This window comes from Ctenopharyngodon idella, chromosome 10 (genome assembly GCF_019924925.1).
Source record: "Ctenopharyngodon idella isolate HZGC_01 chromosome 10, HZGC01, whole genome shotgun sequence".
Lineage (NCBI taxonomy): Eukaryota > Metazoa > Chordata > Actinopteri > Cypriniformes > Xenocyprididae > Ctenopharyngodon > Ctenopharyngodon idella.
The window spans coordinates 5,466,980-5,479,068 of NC_067229.1; the positions used below are offsets into that span (position 1 = coordinate 5,466,980).

The 12,089-nt window shown below is 37.4% G+C and overlaps 2 protein-coding genes across 6 annotated transcripts in view; one reads left to right on the forward strand and one right to left on the reverse strand.

The window, feature by feature from the left end:
* Positions 1 to 4,608, reverse strand: part of LOC127519764 (uncharacterized) — a 7,475-nt gene extending 2,867 nt beyond the window's left edge. Inside the window, exons 1-6 of one of the 5 annotated variants that reach the window (XM_051907301.1) lie at positions 4,404 to 4,608; positions 2,436 to 2,759; positions 1,874 to 2,195; positions 1,663 to 1,782; positions 481 to 789; positions 19 to 328 (exon numbers count right to left, since the gene is read on the reverse strand). In XM_051907301.1, the coding sequence (XP_051763261.1) occupies positions 19 to 328; positions 481 to 789; positions 1,663 to 1,782; positions 1,874 to 2,066 (932 nt within the window). In that variant the 5' untranslated portion in view covers positions 2,067 to 2,195; positions 2,436 to 2,759; positions 4,404 to 4,608. Of the gene's footprint in view, positions 1 to 16; positions 329 to 480; positions 2,196 to 2,435; positions 2,760 to 4,403 lie in introns of all 5 variants that reach the window. The other 4 variants (XM_051907298.1, XM_051907297.1, XM_051907299.1 and 1 more) reach the window with 4 other exon arrangements.
* LOC127519847 (elastase-1-like) overlaps positions 1 to 11,762 on the forward strand; it is a 19,436-nt gene extending 7,674 nt beyond the window's left edge. Inside the window, exon 8 of the mRNA XM_051907508.1 lies at positions 11,725 to 11,762. Coding sequence (XP_051763468.1) covers positions 11,725 to 11,736 — 12 coding nt within the window. The 3' untranslated portion in view covers positions 11,737 to 11,762. The remainder of the gene's footprint in view (positions 1 to 11,724) is intronic.
* The last annotated feature ends 327 nt before the right edge of the window (positions 11,763 to 12,089 follow it).

Below are 12,089 nucleotides of genomic sequence, written 5' to 3' on the forward strand. Positions count from 1 at the left end.
ATCTTGAGCTACTCACACCAGACAAGAACATTGAATTTCTTGTATGAAACTGTATTGCTGCTCTTGATCTGTACTTCGTAAACTCCAGAGTCGGTGCTTTTGGTGTTTGTGATGGTGAGGTCTCCAGTTCGACGGTCCAGCTCCAGTCTGTCTCTGAATCTTTCGTCATCAACATCATAGACGCTGGTCTCATTGGTTTGCCCATCAACTTTGGCAATGAGGGCATTTTTAGGTTCAAACTTCCACAGAATCAGATCCTCTTTCTGAATTTCAGTAATACCGGTCTGCAGATGGACAGACTCTCCCTCCGTGAATTTCAGTGTGTCCACTTCATTTCATAAAGAAACAGAAACATGTTTGCTAACTTGCAGATGAACAACTCAAAACCCACATTAGACCCCTTTATAGAAGTTTAAAATGAATAAATGAACACGTTTAAAGTCAATACTGTAGGGTATTTGAAGTATTTGAGCCACGCACCTCGTACAATAACCTTGAATCTCTTTGTTTTGGTCTCTTTGCTGCTGGTGATCTGTAGATGATAATCTCCAGAGATTCGGATCCTGATGTCGCTGATGGTCAGATCTCCTGTCTGCTGGTCCAGCTGCAGTTTGTCTTTGAACTGCTCATCCTCGGTGTACGAAATGTTACCACCCTTTTTGTGGATTTGAGCGATGATCATGTCTTGCGGTCCAAACTTCCAGAATACTTCATCATCTCTCTGGATTTCAGTTGCACCAGTTTTCAGCGTGACAGAATTTCCTTCCGTCACTGACACCGTTTTCTTTTCTGTCTCAACACCAAGGTATAAATTGTTTTAACAGATGTTTCATTGTTCAGGTAGTCAAAATTTCAAAATTTTGTGTACTACTGTAAATAAATTCACAAAAAAAAAAAAAAAATCAGCTAGTGAGCTGCCTACATAAGTAGCACTTTAAAGTGCATTCCTAATGAAAGGGCTGTTCTAAAAAGAAAGAGATGTTCTTTTTGCTGTTGGTTTTCAACTTATTTTAAAAGTAACTTTTAAACATATATAGGATTCTAGAACTTTATTGTATCTTAAGAACAAGAATTTCAGACTGCTTTTCAGCTATAGTAAATTCCTGTTTTTCTTAAGACCTACTGCATGATTCTTTAAAGCTACATAGTTGCTCAATAGATGAAAACATAATAATGCAAATGAAATTAACTTTTAGGGGCCTATTTTAATGATGGCCTATTTAACTATTTAAGCGCATGGTCTAAAGCGCACGGCGCAAGTGCACTTAGGGCGTGTCCAAATCAACTTTTGCTAGTTTAACGATGGGAAAAATGGTCGGCGTGCCCGGCACATGGTCTAAAAGGGTTGTCCCTAGTCTCTTAATGAGTCATGGGTGTGTTTTGGGTGTAACGTGCAATAAACCAACCAGAGTCTCGTCTCCCATTCCCTTTAAAAGCCAGTTGTGCTCGCACCATGGCGGATTCGCTATTTACATGGCAGAATTTGCAAGCGGATTTGTTATTTAAACAACGTGGTGCAGGACGTGAAAATGATAACTGTATCGGGCTGAAACTAGCAAAAAACACTTGTGTTTTTTTTTTTTACGCCAAGTATATGATAGGGCCCTTATACCCTTATATAGGTCTATTCCTTTCGCTATATTAGCTGTAGATAACACTTACCTTTCTGTTTAGAGTATCTGAACTTGTAGTAAATCAAACCCAGAGCTGCAGCCACAGGCAGCAGGACACAAACACAAATCAGCACAATATAACCAGCGGACAGACCCGGATCTGGAATGGCTGAAGACAGTCATTGATGCAAGTAAATTGCATATGTGATTAAATTTTGAGGGAAATACTCATTTAGTATGATTTAACGTGCACTACTTACCAACAAAAACATTGAATCTCTTGTAGAGAGTCTCTTTACTGTTGGAGATCTGTAGTTGATAAACACCAGCGTCTGCGGGTCTGAGGTCTCTGATGGTCAGAGATCCCGTCTGATGATCCAGACGTAGTCTCTCTCTATATCTCTCATCAGGACTGTACTTAATTTCATGAATCTTTATGTTCATTTCAGCCATAAGAGTGTCTGGATTCGTAGGTCCAAATGTCCACTGTATTAAATCATGTTTCTGTGAATCAGAAACAGCCAGTTTGTAGAGTAACAGAATCTCCTTTTTTCTTGTTTTCTAACCCTGCAAAGATCACATCTGGAAAACAAACAGGAACAGTTATGTGACATTTTTAAAAGTAAAATAACCTATATCAGAGGTCTTCAACCCTGCTCCTGGAGGCCCACTGCCCTGCAAAGTTTATATCCAACCTGCTTCAGCTTGTGATTTTCAAGCAATCCTGAAGAGCTTGATTAGCTGGTTCAGGTGTGTTTGATTAGGGTTGGAGCGAAAAAAGACTGCTGACCTATATAATCATTAGATATCTGAGCTACTCACCATGGACAGTAACACTGAATGTATTGACTAAGGTCTCTGTACTGATGATTTTTAGATGATAATCTCCAGAGTGTTTGGTTCTGATGTCACTGATGGTCAAAGATCCAGTCTGATTGTCCAACTGCAGTCTGTCTTCGAATCTGCCATCATCAACGTCATATAACGAGACTGTCTGAGTTGTGCCCTGGATTTTAGCGATAATGGAGTTTTGAGATCCATACATCCACATCAACAGAAATATTCTCTGTATTTCGGTGACATTAGATGGTAGAATGACAGAATCTCCCTCCTTCACTGACACTTTTTTTCCCTCCCCAAACACACCTGAGAAACAAACAAAGAATAAAGCTGAAAGTTTTCAATATCAGTATAAACAGTACATTCTTAAAAATAAAGGTTCCAAAACGGGGTTTTCTCGGCAATGCCATAGAACAACCATTTCTGGGTCCTCAAAGAACCTTTCAGTGAACACTTCTTAAAAGAACCACATTACCAATAGTGTAAATTAACATTTTGATAATCTAAAGAATCTTTTGTGCAATGGAATGGTTCTGTGGAAGTTATATTATTATTATAAGTATAATTATAATCTTATCTTAATAATACAGCAAAATATTACTACACTGTTACATTTTTTTTGTGTGAAATTAGAGTATATTCCAGGTTAATAATAGGATTACTTTCACAGTAATTTCAAAGTAGGACTTCTCTTGTCTCTAATGGCACTCTCAGAAAATTCTTGTAAAATCTACAGTACTTTACTGCCAATTTCAGTCAAGTTTTTACAGTTGTACTGTAAAAAAAAAGGTAGTGTTTATTGTGAGTTTACAGTATTGGAAAACAAAAAATACTGTAAACAAACAATATCATATTGTATTTCTACAGTGCATATGTACTATGAAGGTACCCAGCACTTTTTCACTTTTGGCAGTTTGTGTTGTTGGTTTATTTTTGTTTTTATTTTGCTTCACTATTGTGCAAAATCAATCTACAAACAGATATGAATTTGAAATAAGATACTGGTAAATCTTCATGCTAAAATAACGCTAAAACAAAATCATCAGATTATGCTAAGAATATTTTGACTGACTTAAAATCAGCCAATTGGCTCATTTTATATTCTATATTGTCATATTTTCATTTGTCACACTTCTGACTCGGCTAGAACAGAAATTTGAATATGAATATACAAGGTCCAAGATCCCAAGCTAATGAAACACTAATCACCACTAAGGTGACTTCAAAACAATTACAGTGGTAAAGAATATCATTTCTTCTAGTGGCATGGTTAAAGACAACTTTAATAATGTGAATTCACAGTAAAACAAGAGCAGTAAATTACTGTGATGTCAGCATTATTTTGCTGTTGATTAACAGTAACTTGTAAGAAAATGACCCAGCATTAATTCCAAATTAAATTTATGACTACAGTAATTTATTGTAAAATAATAGCCTACTCTTTACTCCTGTAAATTCCTGGCGATTTTTACAGTGTACAGAATACACTGAATACTGTAGAATAGGCTTATCATCATAAAATGAAGCTAGATCTTGTCATTTGAGGAATTTGCCCACGCGTGATTGCGCAATATTTGCATAAAAACAGAAGTAGTGTGAACAGTAGCCTAGTGTATAGGCCATGAATGAATGAATGCACGTTCAGTCACGAATGTATCAATTTAAGATGAGTTTATCATATTTCATTACTTTTTGTGTGGAAATCGGACGCCAAAAGCCCACGTTAGGGACGTAACCTACAACCCCGCCCCCAGATTACTGTAGAATAGAAAAACAACAACAACGACACTGATTTAGCGCTTCTTATATTCTTTGTAAATGATTTTTCCTTCCGATTCATCAACATTACAGCGACGGTGAAATTCGTTTGTTTCTGAATCTGTTGTAACCTGCTATAGGCAATATATTAGCTTAATGTGAAAGTGAAAGAATGACGAACCAGTGACTTACCGTCCAAAAATAATGTGAAAGAAAAGAGAAATAGCAGTTTTTTCATATTGTCGTAGAATCCAAAATTATAACTATGACTCGAGTTGATGAGGTGATCGATCCGTGGAGTTTCTGTCGAGTCTCTGTAATAACCGCAAACACAAAACGAGGGACAGTACCGTCACTGGGTGACATGTTAAAGTGTTGACTGGTGAGGAATTTGGAGCAGATGGGCTGGTTATAACATCACAAAACAACAAATGTTCGCTCATGAATATCATTTAGGTTATGCATTTAATGTTCTTAAAAGATTAAAAGATCATAGTTCAATATTTGCTAATTTTAGGATCAAAACAGAAACGGAAACAATAACATTATGATTACAATATACAAAAATCCTAAAATATGAGCTGAACTAGTATTCAATCTCTATGAATTTAGTAGTGTTCTTGCTTGTAGTATCTGTCATTGCAATCATGAGGGCAGAGCAAATCCTGATCACAGATCAGCATCTATTTTCCTTTTAACTCATATGTTTGCTTCTGAGGAACAGATTTTAGAGACTGAAAGTTTTCCTTTGAGCATTCAACATAGAATCAACATAAGACTATTAGACATAGCTTGTGTTCAGTTAACCCTTGTGCTTCCTTATGGACATTTGTGTCTTTTTCAGGTTTTTTTTTTTTACATTTTGCCTATTAATGGCAGCTGCATAAATTTTGGTATTTTTATTGTAATCTTACTATTTCACCCCCATTTCTTTTAATAATTCTATTTTATCCTATACACAATATAGTTACACTCAGAACCCTAAGGACAAAAATGTCCCCACTGAAACCCATTTAACTATAAAATGATGCAATCTTTGTTAATATGCTTTCATTCTTTTGGCAAAGCTTCCAAATTTTTTTAAAAAAAATCACCACTTATTTTTTACCAAATGGTGTCATTTTCTCAAGTTTGGACTATAAAGCAAATACTCGCTTTATTCCTGTTTTTTGCTTCTGCATATTATAGAGCTAATTAGATAAATTATGCAGCTATAATTGTGTGGGTGTGGTTTACATGTGTGTACTAAAAAATGTGTGTGTGTGTGTTTAATATTTGAGAGAGAAAAACTCTACTGTACTGCAAATCCATCCACTGTGTGTAGGTTTTCACAAGTGAACGCAAAGTTTGTCTGGGGAACGCAAAAGTGACATCAAACCAAACTATTATTTTCAACAAATCATCAACATCTAAACCTCTGTTAATTCTTAATAATGTATGTCAGAAATAAAGTCAGTCTGGTTAGTAATAAGTGAAGCTGGTAATGTTGCTTGATCAGATCTTGAGAGATTTAGGGTGCTTTCACACCTACCTCATTTAGTTCGGTTGAATCGTACTAGAGTTTGTTATCCCCTTTGGTGTGGTTCGTTTGGGCAGGTGTGAATGCAATAATCGCACTCAGGTGCACACCAAAAGTGTACCAAACAAGCGTACCGAGACCTCCTTGAAGAGGTGGTCTCGGTACGCTTTCAAACGAAGTCTGGAGCGGTTCGCTTGAGATGTGAAAGCAATCCGACCCAACAGACCAACGAACCAAACGATATCATAATTCATAGCGGGAAATGAGTGAGCACATTATTTACCGTAGTTGAAAACAAAGGTTTTGCAAAAGTGAACGCAAAGTTTCTCAGGGGAACACAAAAGTTTTGCGAGGGAATGCAATGTATCTCTGGGGAACGCAAAAGTTTGAATTAAAGGGAATCATGCAAGGTGATTTAATGGTTTGCGCTCGTCAATTTACTGGTATTTGCGCCATTATTTAACACAATGTTTGTGTTAAATAAAAACCAGACGCTAATTTGCGCTGCTCTTGGTAGATTGTGTTGGATTATGGTGTCTGTATTCTTTAATGTGCGCATTGTCAGTAAATCACCCACAGAACTCTCTGCGCTTTTTTGGAATTTTGCTCTCACGCTATAATTTGCCCTGTTTAGTAAATCTGGCTCTTGGTCTGTTATCATGGTATAGCCTAATATATATTCCTAAATGTTGTTTAAAAACAGAACTATATGTGGTTGGTTGCTTTTCATGTTGGTCAGGCTTTTCTCTTTTTTTTAATTCTCAGCCCAGAATGAAAGCTTCAACTGATGAAAGGTAATTTATAGAGCTTTTACTAGACTTAACTATAATGTGAGGAAAATAAAAATCCTTTCGATGAGGAAGTTACAATGCAAAACTCATCAATTCTCTGTTGTGGTTAAAATATGGGAAGTACCCAAATACTGTATCCTATTTCTCCAAAGAAAAAATCAGTTTCATTGTGGTACCTTCTATAAGCTGACTTTGCAACTTGCACAGTTGCGACTTTATTTCTAACACTTGTGACATCTTAAAATTGCAACTTTATACTGTATTTCACATTTATGACTTTATATCTCACAATTGCGACTTATTTCTCATAAGTATGATTTATTTGCATTTGCAGCTTTATTTTTCTTATAATTCTTTGTTTATAAACTGACAAACAAAGAAGCCTTTTTACTTACTGTTCTGACTTTATTGGTGTCTCTTTATTTTCTTCTCAACTCTTCTGCCCATTCCTGTCATCACTAGATATTGTGCACAAAATCCTTCATCATCCAGCTCAAATTGTTCACTGCTGTGTTCAGTTGTGAATGTGAGTCATGTGACTCTCTCCTGGTACAAAGGAAACAGTCTATTGTCCAGCATCAGTGTGTCTGATCTCAGCATCAGTCTCTCTCTACCTCTGGAGGTGGAATATCAGGATAAAAACACCTACAGCTGTGTGCTGAACAATCCCATCAGAAATCACTCTCAACATCTGAACATCAGAGGACTCTGCCAAATACGTTCAGGTATGACAGAAATGGCATTAGTGATATGATGGGATGGGGTGAACTATCCCTTTAAATACAATTGTCACTCTTCTTTATAGCGCTTTAATCTCATTCTGTACACACTGGCTTCTGTAATATATGGAAGTGACAACAAAATTCTACAACTGAATTAATTATGATAGTGTTTAGGCTACATAACAAAACTGAACAAATAATAGTAGCACCTACCAACTGCTGTGTTCCCTTTGGGATGGTGATGCAGTCATGTGATTCTCAGGTGAACGAAGCTGCCGTCATAAATCAAACATGCACAAAAGTGCACACACATTAGGAGTAGTGAGTAGTGAACGCACACACACCCGGAGTAGTGGGCAGCCATTTTGCTGTGGCGCCCAGGGAGCTGTTGGGGGTTAGGTGCCTTACTTTAGGGCACTCATCATTTCCTGCTGGTGCTGGAATCAAATCAAACAGACTCACTGACTCACAAACCATTAGCCCACGACTGCCCCCACCACAAAGAGAGCATTCTATTTCAGCAGCTTTTTGAGTATAAACAAAGTCCAGCATGTATGTGAATGGTGGTTTGCCTAATATGCGTCTTTAGTCGCTATTACTAATATAGACAAAATAGGTTCACAGTCACCAAACAACAATGTTGGTATGGTCATCACTATTATATAGTGTTGCTATGGGGAGTTACGTAAACATTCTGAACCATAATTTAAGCCGGGGACACACTTAACTAGCTAAAACATTCTGAGACTGAGCTCAAAACACAAAGACTGTTTCCTTCGACTGAAGCTGATTTAAATACTTACACATGGAATGTAAACTAACAACAACTGAACGCAACTGGCTCTGACTCGGCACGTTTGGGCATGATCAGTCGTAAGTATCAAATTACATTCATAATCGGCCTTACAATCGTTAAGTGTGTCCCCGGCTTTAGGGGATTCGCTCACACGTTTTCCCACCTTTAAAGTATACTTTGCTGTTAACAGTCAAACGATTAAAGACTTGGAACAGAACTTCAGTCAGGACCACTTTGTCACTGGAATCAGCGTATGAATCTCAACAATGGTGACATGCTTCATGCCACAATGCATTCTGGGTGTATCATGCAAAACTCAACTATGGCCCCCAGAATGCACTGTAGCGTTAAGCATGTCACCATTGTTGAGATGCATAGGCTGATTCTTGATGTATATTTGTGAGTAAATCTCACCGTAGTTTAAAGTGCTTAGTGTACCATCTGTTTTAAAACTCATTCAGATTGAAACTCTGCTGGATCTTTACATGAATCACAATAAAACAAAGTTAGTAAGATACTGCTCAAATTAAACTCAGTCATAAGATCAGTGAATTAAGCCATTACACAATGATTACATTCTTATCATGAAACAGCCACAGCATCAGATCATGTTTTTTCTTGCTTTTCTTGCTATAACAAACTCAGTTACAGCAACCAGAGAAACTCTAACATTACAAAGATAAGTCAAACTACCCAACTAAAGTAAACACTGATCACCATGGTGGTGACATAAAACTAATTTCAATAAAAAATCAACAACAAAAAAACTCTGTCTCTTAATTCTCAATAAGAGCTTCTGTATATGGAGTTGTTCAATCCTCCTCTGCTGAGATCTTGAGATATTTAATGTCTTTTATCTTCAGCTGCGGCTGAAGTCAGTTGTAGTTCTAGTGTTTTGATTTTTTCTGTTCTTGTTGTTTCTCTTTCCTTCATTGATTCTGCTTGTTAACAGCATCTATCTTCAATAATGCTCAATCATCACTTAATCAATTACTTAATTATCTCATTAACTCCAACACTGATTCAGTGTTACATTTAACAGCCTGTAGTGTGCACTCTGAACAGTGTTCATTTCATCTGGGCTAAACCATGTGGGGCCTACATGGGTGTGCTGGCTGGGAGGCAGTTAAGGGGTTAACATAATTTACAAACGCATTTATTTTACTTGTGCACAGACAGGGTCTTCACCAAGTTAAATTGGCTGTATAAACACAAAGACTAGTAAAAGGAAAAACATTTTCAAGTAACAAGGTTTTGGTAAATTATTACAATACATTTGAACTACATTTGAAAAAAAAATACAAATACATTTAAACAAACTATTTCAAAATACTTCTGTGGAAGATTACAGAACTGTTTGTTTTAAATGAATATATTGCAAATAGTGACAAATAGCAGTGTTTAGCCTCAAACCTCAGTGTCCTGCCTTAACGCTTCACTAATATTTGCTGCTAACATCAGAACAGAGGGACAGCCCTATCTGTTGTGCATTTCCTTTGACACATGCTACACTGTAAAAAAAAAAAAAAAAAAATCCTAATTTTATGGAAAATAACTGTGATTTTTTTTACGGTCATTTTCTTTTTATTTTAAATTATACTTAAAACTCTGTAAAATTACAAACAATGTATGTAAATTAACAACTCAGCCGTCATTTTAAGTATTATGACATTAATGGGTCTCTGATAAGAAGGATTTGGGTGTTGACCGCCGCCCACTGCGTTGACACATAATGATTTTTTTGTATCTAAATGGTTAAGAAACAACACAAACATTGAGACAAATCATAAGTGTGAATCTGAAGGAGTTTGAGGAACTCAAAAACGAAAGTGGGCATTTTCAGACTGGTGGGCGTTTCTAAATCATGCAATGAAATGATGCGCTTTACTTGACCCCACCCCTAAACTCTACTGTCACTGTGACGTGGGCCAATCAGGTAACAAAGTCGAAAACACCCCTCCGTCATGGATAAAGCTCCTAGATCACTTATAATTTTCCACAGCTCATGTTGTCTGGAGTTTTTTTTTTTCTTTTTCTACAAGTTTCTTGTAAATATATTTTTGCACTGTTTCATCAGCAGAACAATTAAAAAACACATTTAATAACAGTACAACCCACTAAAGAGATGTATGTATAGATCTATGCAGCCAGGAATCGTGTTTTACTGACATTTATATGCGCCTGATTTCGACGCCGGGGAAATACTTAAAGCAATTCTGCCTGTGAATATTTTATATAACTACAATATAGGTAGGTTTAAAGTAATCACTTTTATCAATGTTATATATTGTCATATTGTCCAGCCCTAAAACTTGTATAGTTTTTGTCAGTGTTTATTTAAAAACACCCAATTATACAGAATATAAGATGGTAAATATTTATTTGATGAGTTGTCAACACAATAAATAACAATACAATATATACAGTATGATTTTACCTCAAAATCCAACATTTTGACAAAATGATATCTGCAAATCCATGTTTCTCTGCCTGGAGTCCAGTTGTTTCTGTGAATTGCAGTGATCCATTTGCTTCTTTTTTCTGTAGCTTTCGGCAGTCTTTAAATATATACCTCAGATTTTGTGTCAAAGCTATTTGTACAGTCAATCACAAAGCTCTTTCCCTTTTTGGATGTGTTTTTCGCGGCATTCACTCTGAAAACCATTGCTGCCACTTTTTGCCACTCAGTGGGCGTAACCGCAGTCATAACGATCGACGGTGACGTCACGTGCATACCCTCTCTATACCTATGTTTTTCTGAACATATATATATACACGACTATATGGACAAACACTCGTAAGGCCTATAACTTTTAACACAGAAAAACTCAACTGTATCAATAGTTTTACATAACTTTAAAGTGAAAGTGATGTGTGGCCAAGTATGGTGTCTCTTACTCCGAATTTGTGCTCTGGATTTCACCCGTCCAAGTGCACACACACAACAGTGAGCACTGAACTTTTCCTGTGGCGGGAGCGATTGGGGGTTAGGTGCCTTGCTCAAGGTCACCTCATTTGTGGGTAATGAGAGTGGAAGAGAGCCTGTTCATTCACTCCCCCACCTACATTTATTGCCGGTGTTGTGCTGAATCTCGACCCCCTGCCAAATTATTACCCCCCTCTTTGAAGTCGCTACCCGATTGCCTAATCTTAACCCCACCCCTAATCCTAACCCCTCCCCCACAGCTACTCCTAAACCTACCAATACTAGGGGGGTGATAATCTGACAGGGGGTCAAATTTGGCACAACACCTGTTCGAACCTGCAACCTTCGGGTTATCCGTCGGGTTATAAGCAAGCACGATCTTGCATATCGTGCTTGCTTATAACCCGACTGACTGTCAAACAGATCATGAACTGTTTCCTGGGAGAAGTTATTTCATACTGCAGGAAAATGTCTTATTTTGGTTCCTGTTGTGTTGTTTTAGGGTGACTCTGGTGGTCCTCTGAACTGCCAGGTGGGCGGTCAGTACGTCGTCCATGGAGTGACCAGCTTTGTGTCATCATTGGGTTGCAATACCTACCAGAAGCCAACAGTCTTCACTCGTGTGTCTGCCTACAGCAGCTGGATTAGTGGCATAAGTGCAATTCATTAGATCATGTTGTCAAACAATAAATGTCAAGACTGTATCTTACAATTCTATGTTTTCATTTCATATTTCTTGTGCCATTTTGTTAATTTCAGATCATTGGATAAGCGGAAGAAAACTGAGAAGATGAAAGATGAGAAGATGAAAGACAAACGTCCTCCATTTACCATTCGGCTCATCACCACAAGTACCCACAATCTGTGCACCACCATCCATTTTACCAGTTACCTTCAGTCGAAACCTGCACTCTCTTTCTTCTTCTCATCTTTCCTCTGTTGTATCATCCTCCCTTCCCTCACCCACATAATTCCCATCTCTGGATGTGAATACAGCAACGGACACTTTATGTTCCACCTTAACTTCATCTCTAGACAGTATCTGTCCTCTGTCATCCAGGCCTGCACGTGCTACTCCCTCTAACCCCTGGTTATCTGATGTTCTTCGTGAACACCGGACCAAA